The 18,344-nt window shown below is 43.4% G+C and overlaps 1 protein-coding gene across 23 annotated transcripts in view; it reads right to left on the bottom strand.

Moving 5' to 3' along the window:
- The window catches only part of tcf7l2 (transcription factor 7 like 2), a 107,807-nt gene that overhangs the window by 47,219 nt on the left and 42,244 nt on the right, over nt 1–18,344 (bottom strand). For 12 of the 23 annotated variants that reach the window (XM_026178594.1, XM_026178593.1, XM_026178611.1 and 9 more), the window contains 2 exons: nt 10,646–10,747; nt 4,133–4,192 (listed from right to left, as the gene is read on the bottom strand). The exons of 4 other annotated variants lie outside the window; for them this stretch is intronic. In XM_026178594.1, coding sequence (XP_026034379.1) covers nt 4,133–4,192; nt 10,646–10,747 — 162 coding nt within the window. The remainder of the gene's footprint in view (nt 1–4,132; nt 4,193–10,645; nt 10,748–18,344) is intronic. 7 more of the 23 variants (XM_026178617.1, XM_026178615.1, XM_026178601.1 and 4 more) reach the window with 1 other exon arrangement.

Below are 18,344 nucleotides of genomic sequence, written 5' to 3'. Positions count from 1 at the left end.
GGTTTAGGATATATGAGGAAGGTGACGGAGGACGATGCTAAATGACTCAGAAAGCAGATACCCCGTGTTTACCCCTGCAAACTCCAAAAGAAAAGCCCCCTCTCCTGTTATAACGCGGGTGGGAGAGAGAAAACTGAATTCGAGGCAGCTTAAGTGCTCTCTGGAATCACTCAGCATTCCACCGTCTCCGACACATACACATTCACCGAGTCGAAATTTGACTGCGACAGTGTATTCATCCATAACTGTAAATTGTTCTTTGGGGAATTTGGCGGGGCTTCGTACACCCCACAACCCCTTCCCATCTTTCCCCGCTACAGTCCCTGTATCCTTGGCCTTTCCAAAAAGCTGTCTCCATCACTCTCAATCACAAGCTGCTTGCTCATATGTAAAGAACAGACAGTTGCCAAAGCAATTGTGGGATCACTCCGTGCTAAATCATTATAAAACCAGAAATATCTGTGAGGCCACAACAGTGATCCGGGGCTTATAAAGACGAAGGCAACAATAACTCATTGCCTATGTCCTTGAAGCACCTTCTGTAGTTGGATTATTGATTGCTTTCTGATTACTGTTTGCATTTATTAAATCTTTTAAGTACATGTTGCTTGTCTCAGATGCCTTCTGTCTTTCTGCTCTATAGGCCACAACTTATGTGCATCAGCACTGCTAATAAAGGGTTTAAATATCTGGGCGGGAAAAACTGGCAAAACTTCCAAAGTTTTTAAATTTTACTTCAAGACTTTAGTATGAAAATTAAATGGTATATGTTTAGGAGACAAGAAAATACGCCTACCACTGCTTTTATTATTATAATTTCTAAATTTAATTTCCAATGCCATATTGTTTTATTTGCAGGCTCTACTACAGTAACTTTGCGTGATTAAGGCTTTATACTGCCTTGGTCCGGCCCCTCGGCTATTCCACAGCCCTAAAGCGCCAGGGCTGGCTGGGATATATGATCTCATTGACATCACTGACAGATAAGAGTGGAAAAAACTGTCTAAAACCCACCCTCTGGAGCAGTCTGAAGTCCATACGCTACCCTCACAATTTGAAAATTTGGCCATTTTAAATACAAGCGTCCATCATTCTGACAGCATGAGAGAATATAAGGAAAAGGACAGTAGATCCAGGTTCTAGTTACCAGATTTCTCTTAAGTGTACGTCCAAGTCTTTGATATTAAACAGTAATATATACTAAACACCATGCCTGTGCTGACTCAAGGATCAGACAAACAGCTGCTCCCCAACTTTGCTACTTGCCCCTGTTGTAGTCTGGTTGTTGTTGTAAACTGACAGTTTCCTACATAAAGAAAAAGCCTGACTTCTCTTTGTTGTGGCTCAAAAAAAAAGGCATGCTCCTCTGAAAAGTGATTTTTTCTCAACTACAGAAGGCTGTCATTTTGAAAGAAGCACAATACTGCAAACACACCTTCACTAGTTGTGTGTGTGTATATATATATATATATAGATAGAGAGAGAGAGGGAGAGAAATATATAAATATATATATTCAACCGCCCGCTTTTTTAAAACTAAAAAAAGGGCAGTGATACCTGCACAACATGCATGCTACAAAGAATTTGTGTATGTGTGTGCATGTGCTAACAATCAAGAGCCAAAAAACACTAAATTCTGCAGGCCACCCCTGGGATATATTCTCTAAATCTCTTCACCCCGTTCTCTAAAGTTCACTTCCAAACTTCCTGGAAAAAAAGGAGCAGAATTTTCTGAGGAAACACAAAGAGGGTTAGTGAGAGTAATAACAGCACGGAGTAATAACATTTTGTTTAATCCCGCACAATTCTGCCTCGTACCACAGTGAGAACAGCAAACCGGCGGTGCGGCGAGGCGGTGCGGCGAAAAGAAATTGCCACTCCTGCAGATGGACCTGTGTTAGCAGCAGAAGTAAGAGGTAGGAGTTTGTCTGCAAGAGAAACGCCACAAACTCCTGAAAAGTTGCCATGAGCCACTGCTACCCTCCCACTGCCTCTTCCCTCCTCTTTGTGGCTCGGCTGAAACCTCAGGCCTTTCCTTACTACTGCGGGGAGGGGGGGGGGAAAATGAGGTCAAGGATCGCCTTACTCAGGCCTGCCTCCCCTATGGTCACCCCCTCTTCACCACCCCCCGCCCCACTCACTTAAAACCTCATTCCATCACTGTGGCCAAATCCGCCTCGTCCGACTCTCACTCCGCCCTCCACCGCTCCGAGTTTCATTTCTTCCCTCCCCTCTTCTTTGCTACCACCCACCCTGCGCACTCAACCCGGTGCTAATTGGTAAATCTGTTGAACCATGTCATCCCTAACAATGAGACACCTGGAGCTCTGTCAAAACAAGTTTCTCTGTGAAACGGCCTCCAGTGTTAATACAGTAGCGTACCGAGACGCTGAGTCTGTTGTCACTCGCGAGGCTGACCACAGAAATGCAACCAGGGATCGTCCTATCTGAGGACATGTCTCAAACGCCAGCACACCCCGACTGGCGGCATGTGAGGATTGGTTTGTTGTAAATTAAGATTATTCATTAATATTACTCCTGAACCTTGACCCTGTTTCTTTGTGCAAATAAACTCTGACTTGATTGTCATGTTTTTCCAAAGCCTACTTAGTTAGGGGCTTTCGATCCACTCCTTGAAAGCCTGAAAGTCAGAGCTCAGGGTTAAATAGAGTCAAACTCCTGAATGCACTCACATAAAAGTTATATCATAACCCGACTATCTATCATCTAAATAAGTCACACCTTAAACACAAGGACACTACGCACACACACTCCTGTAGACAAAGATTTGTTTGTAAGACACGAGCACACACACACACACACACACACACACACACACACACAGAAAAAGACAGACAGGCACACCCAACAGTGATCCTTACAGACCTTGTCAAACAAGTTCTAGCAAAGGCACTTGTACAAGAGGGGAGGGGAGGGGGGGGGGGGGGGGGGAATCGTGTCAACGTCGACGGAGGAATGTTAACCACATTAACAGCTGATTTCCCTTCGGCCTGTTTTAAAGGGGCTATGTTTGGGGGTTTTTCCCTCCTAACAACAAAGGCTGCACATGGTGTGCAAAATCAACAAGCAATTGATTAGTCAAACAATTCAAGTAAGCAATCTAGAGAGCCACGGACGTCTCAGAGGAGATTAAGACGTCTCTGATGGGCTTCGTAATGCCAGCCTCTTTCTGACTTCCCAATGCCCGACTGAAGCAAATCAAAACAAGGCTTAGCGATGTCCTCAGAATGTCAGCATTGCAGTAGAAACAGGAATAACTTTACCTGTGAGCTTTAAAAAAGATTCCACAGAAGTTGTAACCAATGAGTTGCTGCTCTTTGATAAAATCTGGACCCAAATGCCAGGAATAAGGAAAACTCTCAATATTCAAAACAAGTGCACAGACAGTGGCAGAGTTAAGGGTGGCCAGGAGTACCCACTGCCCTCAGTGTCTAAAACAGTTAGCCAACCCACACAAGCAAAAATGAAGCCGGCAAAGGAGTTTTGCATATACAAACAGAACTGCAATTTCATCCAATTGATCATATTTTCAACTCCAATAACCTTATAAAAATTATTTGAAACAGCAATAAAAACAATAAAAAGTATGCAGGGTAGTCTGCATACTAGTCTCAACCTGGCTACCCCCATAAAAAAGGTCTTACCCTGCCACACATCTAAAAAGGACGTTACCCATTAAAACATGCATTATTTTTTTCTTACTCCTCTTTTAAAAAAATGTTATCACTAGAAAGATCTGGAAAGTAAAAACAGTCACATGCAAAAACATTTTCAAAGCTGAAAACAAAAAGAAAAAGAAAAGAAAATCCAAAAAGTTAAATGGATGTAAAAGAATGAAGCCTGAGCACCGTCCCTCCGGTACCATCTCCTGGATGAAGGCATTTTAGACATTCAAAAAGCACATTAGCATTAGAGCAGCAGCACTGAATTAGCGCAATAAACAGCAAAGCATAATCATCATCATCATCATCATCATCACCAGGATTTCATTTTTCATTCTTATTTTTGTTGCTGTTGTTTTAAATCATCAATTATCAGCTGTTAATTTGTGTGTGGAATCAACCAAAAATAAAATCCAAGAAGATATTTTTGGAATTCAAAGGTCTCTCACCAAATGAAATTGGTGAAGGCTCAGATCTGACTGTCCGGGGAATTCCCAGCGGAAGGGCCCCTGTAAGGCAAAGATGGACGTTCCCAAGTCACACAATTATATCAGCTCTCCATCTCATCTATTCTTTCTCTCACTCGTACACTCTCACACACACACGAACACACAGATATCTGCACTCAATCCCAGCCGGCCAGGTTTTATGCAGAAAGCAACGTGTTCTCCCTGGAAATAACGCATCCCCCTGGCCTTTTAGTTATTTAAGCAACTGCCTCATCTCTGCTGGCTCAGCTTTCTCCTGGGTGCACGCTCGGCCCCGTTATGACTAATTTTACTCGGAGAGAATGGGAGAACACTGGCTCGGCACGGGGTTACGCGGTTGTCAGTACTGGCTGGCTGGTTGTTCAAACAGTGTTTCACTTTGGTAGAACATTTCATCTCCTCAGCATGCGCACCTTCACATATGTTCAGCAGCAGTCAGCTGATCTGGGGACTTAGCGTCGCCACCATTTTGGCAAAAGCTCAAAATATTTTAACTGCAAACAGGCGACAGGATGAAAGGTGTCACCAGTCGTGCTTTTACTGATGGCAGAACAAATTACGCCTGAAATAAAATGATGGCGACTTTGAGTCCCCAGAGCAGAATTTTCAGGTGTTTTTACCTCTCTGATATAGGCATTAAAATTGTGAACTACATTACTAGGTTTTCAAATACCGATTTTTTTCTTTAAGAGGCATTCAGAGGTTAAACTGGCACATTTAAAAAGATCGATAATTTGCCTTAAAGTTTGGGATTATGGAGGACAGGAAGAGAAGAAAATAAGGGCTGGAGATAAAGAGCCAAGAGGGCGAGACACTTAACTATGTCTTTAAATTTAATACGCACACTTGACAAAATAAATTAAATATTTAACAATTTGTATTCTCACTAGGTGGCCTGTTAACAAGTTATCAGGTGTTTTAACACATTAAGGTGTTATGTTCCAAATCCTAGGAGCACGAAGACTCTGAGCTTTGTTGTGGTGTTGTTGCTGACTAAGCCAACACTGAGTGGATTGTCTGTGGGAACAAGCCACCATCCAGACTGCTGGACAGATACAATGACTGAGGTGCTCTCATTTTCATTGTCACAGTTCCCGGGCCTGACGCCATGTCTCAACTGCCTCAGATTTTGGCCCGAGCCGATGATGTAAGCGTGACCCCTTGAACAAACTCCTTGTCTGGAGAAGACGGCGAGTGACAGCGGACAGTCACAGCTGTCTCTAATCTGAGAGCTGGACGGCACCGCCAAGAAGAACTAGCCTATGTGGATGGAATCTTCAGTGGTGTCACGTGCTAAGTTGGATTTACATATTGGTGTATAGAATGACAAAATGCAGTATTAGTATTAGTAAACTCAACTAAGAAAATACTTGCACATAAAAGAATCAGATGAAAATTACTTGTTATGTTTGAGATGTGCAGTGAAGGACAAGGATTGATGCACGTGAACAAAAAGAAGACAAAAGGTGGGGTGGAGTAGAAGAGGTTATTTAGAAGAAGGCTTAAATGCAGAAGGAAAAAGCAGCTTAAGGCTGACATAAGCCAGGATAGAGAAAGTGCGCTGGGTAAAGCCTATGGACAGTTTGTGGGTGGTGGCTGCTGACCACGGGGTCGCTAATTAACAAGAGAGAAGGCTAGGCCTCCCGGAGGCCTGGACGATTGTCTGGACAGCCCAGGTGCATGGCCCATTCAGACCACAGGAAGCTCCCTTTATCCCTCTTCCCTCAAAATGGACAGAGAAGTGGTCAAGGAGGGTGAATGTGATCCTGTCTCTTTCTAATGCTGACCTTGAGCAGCAGTCGCACGACTATAATAAGAATCCACTGTGGTCTGTCTTTTCTGAAAGCATGGCTAAAGCTGCTTTTCCCCCCCCCAACCTAATATCAAAAATATGTCACTTTGTATTATTTTCTTCCCAGCCTCCTTCTAGTATAGAACCGGTGAGAGCGAATGGGAGTAAAATACGCATGTTCAACAGTTGCAAAAGCTCAGGTGGGAGGTCTTACAAGCCGTAAAAATGCCCAGATTCCATCACTTCCTCCACACTAATTACCATACACTTGGAGCGAGTGCCCTTCTTCTCTTCATCCCTGAGCCCATGCTTCACTTCCTCTGACACACACACACGCACACAATGGCACACAGCGAGGTGCAGTCGGGAAATGGTTAACACTCCAGCCGTCCCCTGCTGCCAGTGAAAGCCCACAAAACAATGGAGACATTGTTCGTCCAGGACTAGACTCTAGACTCTAGGGTTGTGTACGCGTGTGCATGATTGTGCACGTGGATGTCAGAAAGTAGACTGTGTGCGTATGCTCTTAACATGGACATGCCCACCCACCATTCCCAGAATAGCAAATTAGGAAATGTGATTCAATTAGAATGGCATATCTTGGTTTCTTGGTACTGGATTAATTAAAATTGAGAAAAAAGAAGAAAAAAACTTTCTGAAAGTTGACAAATGATGCCATGACATTACCAACATGAGCCTGGATTTAAGCTACGGCAATACTGTTATGCCATCAACACATGCTGTGTAAGAGGTGGATTTCCAAAACAATCTCATGTTGTGACATGTTGTGTTACCAGTTAACGCAATAATCCCTATCTAAATAAAAGTATAAGACTGATTAAGTCACGCATATCTACTCCAAAACCTATCAACCAGCTTCAGGCTACTTCCTCTAGCCAAGTGTGCACAAACAGTCTTCAAGACCACAGTGTCAAATTAAACCCTCACAATAAAAAAGGCAAGTTGACAAAGTAAGGACTGTTTATGATCTTTCCCTCAGGAGCTGTGTGAGGCATAAAAATGTTTCTTGGAGTCTCTCCCTCTAGAAATACACATCAATAGGCAGATAAATATTGAATAACTTTCAACCAATGGCATGAAAGTTCAGCAGCGGCAGGTTTTGAGGCTGCCTGCGGGGTGGTCAGGCACTTCAAAAAGTCCTGCGTGCCCCCCTTTGAGGGCATGGTAAACAGGGGCATACACCGTGCCCTCAGAAAGACCAGCCGGCGTGAGGTCACTTCCTCTTTTTCTTGGCTGATCCTCCAGTGCTCCACCTCGAATGAGCCTTCCAGACAGAAATGACACCATCTGTCTGCATCTTTGTCCCTGCCCATCTCTCTGTGCCTTAACTTTCTCAGAGGCTTTATCTGCAGGCATCGATGTCTTTCCTTCTTTCTCCGTCTTTATATTGTTGTTTTAACTGTCTCTTGGTCACTCAGGCTTCAGATTGCTGTTATCGACAGGCCAATCAAGAGGTTCTTATCACTGTCGAAGCAGCCTGTTAGCGCTCCAGGCAGGAAGAGTCAAGGTGATTGAATGTTTCTTTGCATTTGTAAACAAAAAGAAGCTACCGTTTATAGCCCAATTGATTGATAAGGGGATCACGTACTAGATCGTGCAGACCTACATCTTGTAGATGTAAAAAAAGAAGACGAAGAAGAAGAAGGAGGGGGAAAAAAGGGCTTGACCGATGAGTGACACCTGTGGGAGTCCGCGTGGGGTTATCATTGGAATTCACTACGCTGTACACAGTTATCTGTCTTTTCTATATGTATGACAGCCGATATGATGCAAACCAGGGAAACATTCAATCACACTTCCTTCTCAGTCAGAGGTGGATGCTGGAGCAGGATGGAAGGAGTGGCAACAATACAAGCTGCAGTTCACATTCAATTTCATCACTTGTACTAACAGCCAGTTGTGTGCCTATGCAGCCATGCTGCAATGCCTCTGATCTTACCAGCCTGTGTACTCTATCAAACAGATCACACTGGGGTTGGGCAATATGACCACAGATATTACAATATATTCTCCCATATTGATCACTGTCGGTACTAATCACACTAAGAGTTTAAGAGCGCTCTCACTATTGCAATGTGATATTTCTTTGGCTCTCTGCTTACAAGTAAAGCCCAAAGAAAGCAAAAAGCACACCAAAAGGTTTATTTAGAATTCAGATGAGGTTTTAATTATCAAATCCAACTCACAGCCCTGTAAAAACCCATTTAGGAGATTGAATTGGGAAAAGGTTGCTTAGGCTCACTATTATTTTTGGCCAGAAATCACCTATTTAGTCCCAAACTAAATTGTATCCATGCTCAAAGCCCATCTGTGCCCACACTAGGCTTAACGGTTCCTTTTTACTAGGGGTTATGTTGGATGAACATATGTACATGTTGCTGCTATCTGCAAACTAGATGACCTACAGTGTCCAATGTTTATCTGTGGTACTGGCTAAATGTAAAAGAGCTAAATGTTTATAATAAGGATTTCTTTTCCGCCCACCAGCTTAAAAGAAAACGAGATAAACGAGAAAATAAAATACGGCCTGTTTCAGAATGTCACAACTGCAGCATCCCTATTTTTAACATAACTTTATTCGTCTTTATTTGTTTTAAAGAAGCAATTTTCTGTTACATTTAATCCCACTTTACTGCCTTAAAGTGTCCTTTGGCATAAAATGATCCAGGATTTTATTAAACTTGGGAGAAAACTGATCTGGCCACGGCTTCGCTTCTCTTCATGCATTTTGCTTTTACATCTCCCTGATCTATTACTTATGACCAATTTATGTCTTTATGTCTCTTATCTTTTGGTGTAACTCAATAGGTACGGTCTCTACTTTTCACTGTTGCGAGCTTATTTCTTCCATCAGTCTGGTTGTCCATCTTTCTTGTTTCATGTTTGTTTTTGCCCCATAGCCAATTTCTGTTTTCTGAGCTGGTGTTGCCTTTTTTGTTCCAAGCCTATTACTGTTTCATGCTTGACTGACTGTGTGGCGTTGTAATGGAGCTTACTCTGTCTTCTAAAAATCAGATGTTTACATTTATAAAATGTGCTTTAATTGCAATTATAGATCATTTTAGCAGCCAAATGAGGTCTCTAATTAAAGCAGTTTATTACAGAAGAAAAGCAGCATGACGTCACCCCCAGAGTCTCCAAAGTTAGAGCTGCAGCGCTTTTTCTTGTCCTTAAACTTCTTCATGCGGGGAAGAAACGTGAATTGTGCTGCACGGGTTGATGCGTATGTGAGGTGGTATTTACAGCCATATGACTCATAGCAGGATAAAACCTCAAGTATTTACCTGCAGCGTTTGCTGCCTACGACCAGTTTAATGACTTCAGAGAAGTTGGGACTCTTTTTCTCAGCGTCTCCGAAAATAACAGAGTAAGAAGAGGCCCCCTGAACTCTGGTATAAAAATAACACTAGCATCGCAGGCGAAGATAAGGAGGGCCTTAGCTGGGCTTGTTTTGTTCAGAATAACACTGTCATCACTGGCTCTTTGTCTTGAAGACTACTTTTGACAGGGTTTCTGTTTTAAATAAAAAGCCTTGTCAAGTCCTGCTATTTTTAAGCTATGTTGTGCTTAACTTAAATAGCCAAAAACACTAAAGAGGCTTTGGTTTGCCAACTTTTCAGCAAGCGTTCGAGCACATATTTACTACACACCATAAATGTAAGTGAACTGATCAAATGTCATATGTGACTCAGAGGGACACCGTGTCTTGACAGTGTAATCTGCGTGACAAAAATCCTTACTAAGTTTGGCGTGAGCTCCAGAGTCATGATGACAACTGTGCAGCAAACACAAAAAAAAAAAGGGGGGGGGGGTTACTCTGTAGCCATTACCACAGGAGATACTCACGAGGATACAAACTTGGAAGGTTTCTCCTTCTTAAATTTTCATTTTCATAACAGTTAATGCACTCCAAACAAAAGTAACAACTGTGCCAATAACGGCCCAGGGCGTTGATGGCCACCTCACTAATTCTGCTCAATCCCTACTCTCATTGATTTTCTTGGCTCGCTAACCCTGTGACCACATACGTACACCTCCCCATGTTCAACCTCTCCGCTGACCTCCTGAAAACTTTAAGCCTTTGGCTAACTATGAAGTTCATATTCAACTGTTCAATCTAGAACTGCTAGCCTCTTAGATATTGACATGCCTGGGATAGATGCTCTGTTATGTGCATGTACTGAATATGCCCCTATGGCTGTCCAGCCAACTCCAGAGTACTCCTCCAACTACATGGGTAGGGTAATCAATGCTGAAGGAACGCCCACACTTCTCTCAAAGGCGGTGTATTAGCAGCCCAGCGTTAGCCTATTCTCATGAAAGTTGTCAACACGAGACCAGTTTTTCCACCATCAGCCAGCTCAGTCTGCCCCGGGAGTTATCATTTTTCCCTGAGATTACAGCACCTGCCACAGCGGCCGCCCCTGATCGCACTTGCAAAACCTCTGCTTTCTGGGACCCACGAAACTGCCCTTGTCAAAGCGTGCACCCGCACAAAAAAGAAAAAGTTGATATAAAACTGACTGGGTGGTTAGTGACTGTGTTTAAGGGTAAATGCAAACAGCTATGCGTATTCAAGTCCAAGGGTTTGTTTCTGTTCAGCTCCGTCAGTCGTGAATGAGGGAAGAAAGAGATAAAGGACCGAGCGGCGTATTACTTACAACGATGTGTGCCGGTGAAGGGGACCTGGCATCTTTAAGTGCTTGTCTACTTTGAAGACTTCCTGGTTGAACATCTAGCAGGGGCCATTTCATCTGTAGGTACTGAATGGCAGAAAGGAAACAGAATGGAAAGAAAGAAACAAAACATGTTAACAATGCAGAAAGCAAAAACCAAAAGACCAAATTAAAAAAAAGACAAAAAAAGGGGGAGACGACATTTCTTGACAAGTGTATGGATGTGGTAACTTAAAAACATGGAAACGCAAATAAAGATCTAAAGGCGGATGGTAGAAGGTGGTGAGGATGGGTCAAGCATGCACACGAGAGTCCACAGCAGCAGCAGTGGCAGCAGCAAAACCAAATCATATCAGAAACACATAGCACACATGTGGTAACCAGGCTCCATCGCAGGTTTAGAGCTCTACTTATCTTTAATTTTTTTTTTTTATGTTAACTAAGCAGCAGACACATGATTCAGTGACACATTTTTGGAGTTAAGGTCGAGTTAGGGCTGGCACTGTACGCAGCTTATGGCTTTAAGATGACCTAATGTCATAAATGTGACTGTTGTCAGACATTTTATTAGAACCCATAAAGTGGATAGAGCATGGCGTCTCACCACCACGCTCGTCTAAGGCTAAACCTCTTGACTGCACTTATAAATGATTGACTTGGCCTCTATCAGAAGTCAGTCTGTCTCTTTCTCCCACCCTCTCTCTCTCTCTCTGACACACACGCACACAGATAAGCAGAAACACAGGTCAAGAGAAACATCTGTCCGGGTAATAAACTTGGTGGCATCCTTTGTAATTTGATGACATACGTTGACCTTAAAAAGTATTAGCTCATACCTGTTGGCAAAATGACCGTGGAAACTTTCTGGACATGTGCATATTTAGTCATATTAAAACATTGCAAATGCTCAAACATGCAAGAGCAGTACGAAATTTATAAATTCTTGCTGACCACACAGTAAACTGTGGCTTGCTCAGCCACCAACTGCTTGGTGTTGACTCTGCTTATCAATGTCACAGCCACCTAGCTCGAGGGAAAGAGGTCACAGCAACTGTTTCAGCTGTGAAGGAAGGAACAACAGGGGCTCTACGCAGCATAATAACAACGGGTATTTCAGTTACATTGGAATATTTGCTTTATATCTGCTTCAATTCCATTGAGAAATCACTGGGATTGGGACTAACTAACACCAAAGAGGAGTAACAGTCAAATGCTGTAACTTCAGTGCCACGGACACTCTTAAATCACACTTCTTCCCAGTCTCTTCTCCATATTTATATATAATTATTACACCCATGATCACATGTTGGCACATGATGACAAAAAGTTTGCATTATCTGTTCCTCGAGGACAATCTATGCAGAGTGGAAGAGATCGAGCTTAATTGTGTGGTAGCGCTCGCACAGCGACGAAGGTACGCATCCGCTTTCTTTGTGTTGCCATCTCGCAGAAGTGACGGCTCAGGCACGTCTGAGGATATGTGCGTGCGCATGTGTGCGAGAGTGTGCCGGTGCTGGTGAGAGTGAGCGTGTCGCGACCCTTCCTGAGACTGTGTCTAAATCAGTGGTAATTAGCGAAGGGTTCACTGTGGGGTGTCTGCCAGTGATAGACGCTGGAGGGAGTTATTGACTCCATGTCCTCGGTTATAGCCTGTACTGGGGAAAAAAATAGTTTGCTGCCTGGTCTTTCTCCACAGCTAACACTCATTTATGACCCAAAGATGGCTTTTACTGCTAAAAAGCTGGGTTTGTTTATGCTTGTTTGTATGTCCTCAGAGTGGAAAAGGGAATGGTTATAAAAACTCCAGAGCCGAAGTCTTGTGAGCTTTTTATGCACCCCCTACACTGGGTATTAATTGCCATGAAGGGGGGTGAGTAGGAGAGAAGGGTGGTGTTGTAACAGTAAAAAAAAAAGAAAAGAAAAACTAAAAAAAAAAAGGCAAGGAGTAGAAGGAGGAGAGTGACGGGGCTGCTGTCATGTATGAGGTAATTCAAGACAGCGTCCAGTGGTGCCAGAGGGGCGAGAGGACAGGGCAGTGGTGGAGAAATTGGAGGAATTGTGAATCCAGTCATGGGAAAGTCCTGCCATCCCGTGCGCATGTGTACATGTGCTCACACATTCGAATTTTCAAACACAGCTGCAGCCAGGGGAGGTTAAAACAAGGGGACATTCTGAGGAGGTGGGTAAAGACCGTGAAGGTGACACTCCAGAGTGGGGTGATGGGGTAGTGAGACACCAAAAGTCTAGCAGGGAGAGAGGGAGGGTGCTGGGAGTGCATGCCCTGACAAGTGGCTCCACTTCAGCTCTGCTGTTGCAAATGTTCTCACACACTAATCTCTCCTGCAGATTTTATAAGCATGCAGAGGAAAACGGAGCCTTGGCAAGAACCAGACTTTCCGACCACCCCCTTCTTGGCCTCCTGCCTCCCTCTCCTTCTTTCTCTTTCTCTCTCCGCAGGCCCGTCTGCCCTGCTAACGGACGCGCTGCCTGGGCTTGAGTAGGCCGTGACCTCTGACCCCCTCTCTGCTACTCCAAGCCCCTCCCTGTTCCCAACTCTGCGACCTGAAAACTCTCCTGCTATGAGGGGGCCCCCCGTGTAACTCAAGAGCCATTCCAATGTGACAAATTGCTCCATTCCAGGATAACTCTCTCCTCTCGTCTGTCTCTCCTCCCCTCCCTCCCACACATACAAACACTAGCAAGCCCCCCTTTGACAGACCCCCACCCTGTAAGAGCCATCCTAGCTGTTGTGCTCCTGCTCTGGGTTATGCAGCATACGGCTTCTCCTCTCTCCCTTTCAGTCTTCCCACCCAATATCCCTCTTGTTCTCTCCTCACTACCCTGCACCCCTCCTCAGCTGGCCAGCCCCACAATGGGATCTGAATGACTCAATTGTCTCTGATGAAGTGAAAGACAAGGGAGTCCTCTAAATCCTAACAGAGGGATGAACTCACTCTCGCTTGTCCCGATATTCCGGTCGTCTGCTGCTTTCCTAAGAACAAGGAGGCAATTGGTGATTGGCAATTGGGGGGGCTGGAGGGTGTTGGCAAGGGCTACATCTTACAATTAATTTCATTACGTAAGCTTATTAGGTAAGCTTTTTTTTTTTTTAAATGCAATCAATTTATAGGTTTAGTCTATAAAAGATTCCAGAGCACAGGAACATTTCATTGCCAGAACTTGTCAGAGTCCATGAACCTTGAAATTGGCTGATGTCTGACTCTCCGAAACTCCAACACCAAACACAGCACTAGATTTAGACCTGCCACAGAGTCAAAGTGGGGTTCAAGCCCACATCAGCTGACAGCTCAGCTGATACCCTTCAAATCCAATATGTAAATCACACATAGAACATTTTTAAGCTCTATTACGCTGCATATCTGCAAGTCTCTTTGCAACCCACCTAATCCGCAACTCTTTTTTTTATACCCTTTCTGTCTCAAACAAAGTCAACTCTGTTGTCTCGAGGACTCCTGTATTCTGTGTTGTTGCAGCTGTCTCTCTCTTTCCTACCGCATATGTGCAACTGTAGGTAAAAACAGTCATGCTGCCAAATATAAGTTGCACTAAACAGAAATAACAATTTCCTTTTGAATACACATGACCTGACCTGACCTGAAATATCCTTACCTCCGAGGAACCCCCCCCCCCCCCTGTTTACAATGATTAATTCTATAACCTTTTACTTGTTTTAGCTATATTTTGTTACTATACTATATCTGAGTAGGTGTTTCCTACTTGCATGTTGAACCACTCACCCAAGTCTGTGACTGACTGCAACTACACCCAGGTTTGACATGTTATGAGCTACAGAGTGTTAACCCAGATCTGACTGTCATCGAAGGGAAAACAAGCTAGGGCCCTGGTACCGTGTCACAGCTCATGGTAGTGGGGAAGGAAGCAGCCTAGAGACAAATGAACGGGCATCCTGAGCTCACACCAGCTTCCACCACTGTCATTACCAATTCAACAAGCTGGCACAGAAGCAATTTGGCCTCAAACACCACTTCCCAGTACCCACAGCAGACACCCAAATCCTCCTAAAAATAAAACATTTTTTTTTTTTACTACAGCCCATCAAAATTTGACCAACGCCAATATAAGATATCGACAAAGAAGAAGAGGAAGTCTTACTCATAATTTTTTTAGTGTGAACGAGCAGGATTGTTCTGTCTGTTTCTCGTCAACAACCAGCTTCTTCTCTATAAAGCCCCCCCCATCTGATGTTTTTATCACATGCCACTGCACGGCTTGTTCGTTTTGTTTTGGATTAAGAGCAGAGGGCTCGAGACCAATCAAACAAACAGAGGTCCTTATGTGCCAATGTGGCTCCCAAACGCTGGTCTACTTTCCAGATGGGGAACAGGAGACAAATGGGGGATCCATCGAGCATTTCAGCCATGTGAGTAATGTAAAAGATAGAAAGGCAGCAGCCTGGGTTTTAGTGTCAGCATATGGATGCTGGGTGTTGCTCTAGACTCCAGCAGATATTCAGACCATCTGTGGCCACCTCATTTCACAAATATGACAGCTTTACACAGACATCAGGGGGGAACATATACAGATAACAGATATACATGACCCCCCACCTCCAATCCCAACATACTGTACATGCTTATTCACTGATTCACACCTGAAAAACAAAGCTCACCCATATTTGAACATGCCACGCTCGACTGGGCCAGCAGCTCCTCGGGGAGGGCGCTCAGAGATGGGATTGACAGCTTGCAGATTACACCAATCAGACCCCTTACTATAAAGAGCTTTATTTAAGTCTGAAATGATCAAGGCTAGTAAGAGGAGCCCATTCAAAGCTGCACAGAGTAAACTGCACTGAGCTTAAAAGATTAGTCCATCCAGTTTGACTACAATTTTATCCCTTTAAAAACGAGAGCTGAGCATATTGTCTTGATCTGTTGCGGATAATGCTGGCAGTCTTTGTCCTCACTCACAGGTGCAGGAGAAGAAGCAAACGCACGCTTATTCACATGTAATTTATTAAGGGGGAGAAAGTGATTCTCTGCAACAGAGAGGAAAAGCTTAAAGGAGAGTCTTTGAAATAGTTTTGGTTACAAAACAAACAAAAAAAACAACCAAGAAAACCCACCAGCCCACTTTGTTACATGATCCATTGTTGTGTCTGCTTCTGCATACAGCACATGTCTTTTCAGGAGGAACGTGTTTATTGTAAAGAGACCTGCGCAAGAGTTCCTTGACAAAACTGAGAGAAAGTTAGCCAACACAAGAGGGTCCATCATGGCTGCTTTGGTTCTACTAATGCACATTTTATGAGTAAATATTAAAGGGAGAAAAAAAAGCACCCCACCTGATCTGATAGCCAGAGGCATTTTGCAACCAGGAAAATAAAAGTGAAATGTGGGAAGGCCTGGGGTTTGTGTGCCCTGGGGCGGGAAGGGGTCCGCTGGGCCCATATTTACTCCAAAGCCAGAACCGCTTGGGGGTTCCACTGGCCCTGACAGCACAGGGGCTGCCGACCTGATCCAAAACCTCCCTTCTCCTCTCCTTACCTCCTACCCCCTTTGCCAACAATCTCCACCTAAACCTCAAACTCCCCTCCTCTTTCTCTCTCTCACTCGCTTTCTTTCTTGCAGAAAAACTCGCCCTGACACTTTCATATAAGCCTTTTTTCCCACAAGGGTAGAATGTGCACATGACCTCTCCTGCCTCTCTACCCAGCTCAGACTTTGCTCACCGTTTACAATGAAGCTGTAGAAACGAGAAACTACTATTGTTCTATATTAGTTCAGAAAGCACTGTAGTCTATGATGGAAAAAGGGGGAGCATTTCTCAGCTTTTAACACTCTTTTTTTTTTGTCCATGAACACTTCTTCTTCGTCTTTTTTTTTCTTTTTATCAGGTCCGTCCTGGAAGTTTGTTTCACTCTTTTTAAACACTGGGTCACGCGATAAGTATGGCTATGCTCCATCACTGTTTGCTTAGCAGGTGTGGACAAATGTGCTGTTCAAACACCAGCTGACTGACCAGAGTTTCAAAGGATTGCACAAGCCACAGAAGACATATTTTTCCAAGTGGAAAAAACAAGGAGAAGACATAAGAAAAAGACTAGAAAATATAGTTACATTCACTTCATTCAATTAATTAGATGGGGAAAGTGTGCCACGAACACTACCTGGATGAAACTATAAAGTTCTCAAAGGAAGTGTGAGGATGATATGACAGCATTCTAAAATACGCCAACTTCTCAGCTCTTCTCAGAAAGTAAACACCGTTCCATTTCTGACTTTTGCACCCCCTCCCCCCCAGTTAACACTGTCCTGTGTCATTAAGAGTATCTCTTGGCTGCTCTATAAATAGTGGCATGAAGGGTGAAGGCCAGCAGGAGATGGCTAGTCTTCCATCGGGCCAGTTAATGAACAGGTACTCTGGCACCTTTAGCATCCAGCTCTGCGACAGAATGCCTTTTCTTTCAGGTGTTCCTCCTGCTGCTCATCTTTCTCAGTGACTCTTCCACTTCTTTTCGTTTCCTTTGCTTGGACACAAATAGGCTCTAGTGTGCTTTCATTGACTTCCAGACTCACTGGGGTAACAAACTGTTATGAGCCTGGAAGCTCTGATTATTTCAGTGGTAGTAAATGAATCTTAATTGATTTATTTTACTTTCTCCTATTAGGGTTGTTAAATTAATCAATTAACAGAGTGGGATATTCAGGCAGACTAGAAAGAACTGATATCTTCTAGAGTTCACACCGTAGAAGCTGAAAGAATACCTTAATGCTCAGTTTAGGCAGTATACGTCAAGCATGGTTTTTTGTACCTCAACAGCAAACAACGGGCGCCCTATCAGATCAACACGATGAACAAGTCCCTCCACATTAGCCAACAGTGTAATGACATATCAGATGTACAAAGTCAAAGGTAACTGGAATTACAGGTTTGTGTTCTCCTGAAAGCTGAAGATCAAATAATCTTGGATGTCTGATGAATCAACTAGCAAAGCAGGGGAAAAAAATGAAACTAACAAACACGTAAGTGGGGAAAACTGGATTTCCTTGAATAGCTTCTTGAGGCTGGATCCAAGCTCCGAAGACTCCAAAGTTAAGATGCTCAACTTTACAGCAAAAACATACAGGTTCCAAAGTTTAGTGGTTAACACATTTGGTTGGCAAGCAAACTGGGTTGTTTCCCTTTAACATTTAGCTGAGTTTTGTAATACGTATATAGCTGTTTATCGCCTTTTATCAATTTTAAATTATTTCTTCAAAGCTAAACTTCTTGTTAAAAAATAACAACAACTAAACAATCCAACTTTGTCATTTATCAAGCATACCAACACTGTCACTCAACCCTGCCAGAAATGTTGCCATAAGATGGAGTCAGTCTGCTATCAGTCTACAACTGAATTGTTGAAATCTGCGAAAATCACACATTTGTAGCTGTTTAAAAGGACAGAAATTCATATTTTAGTATTACACTTTTATTCTAAAAGAATATAACAAGAATACAACCAGCTGGAAGCCAGCTGAGTCGAGTCCCCTTGAGTTGTGCTCGCTGACAAAAACTCAATCAGACAGATGGCAACAGTCTTTCTGTCCTTAGTATTCCCATAGTGTTTTAATATATTTTAAGAAATATCGATATTTGTTGTCTCTGTATCGATACAATATTGCCACATAAATTTATTCCCCACACTTACAAGATATAT

The sequence above is a fragment of the Astatotilapia calliptera genome, chromosome 8 (genome assembly GCF_900246225.1).
Source record: "Astatotilapia calliptera chromosome 8, fAstCal1.2, whole genome shotgun sequence".
In the NCBI taxonomy this organism is placed as follows: Eukaryota; Metazoa; Chordata; class Actinopteri; order Cichliformes; family Cichlidae; genus Astatotilapia; species Astatotilapia calliptera.
The sequence above is the reverse complement of the archived record's forward strand: the minus strand, read 5'-3'. Positions and strand labels throughout refer to the sequence as shown.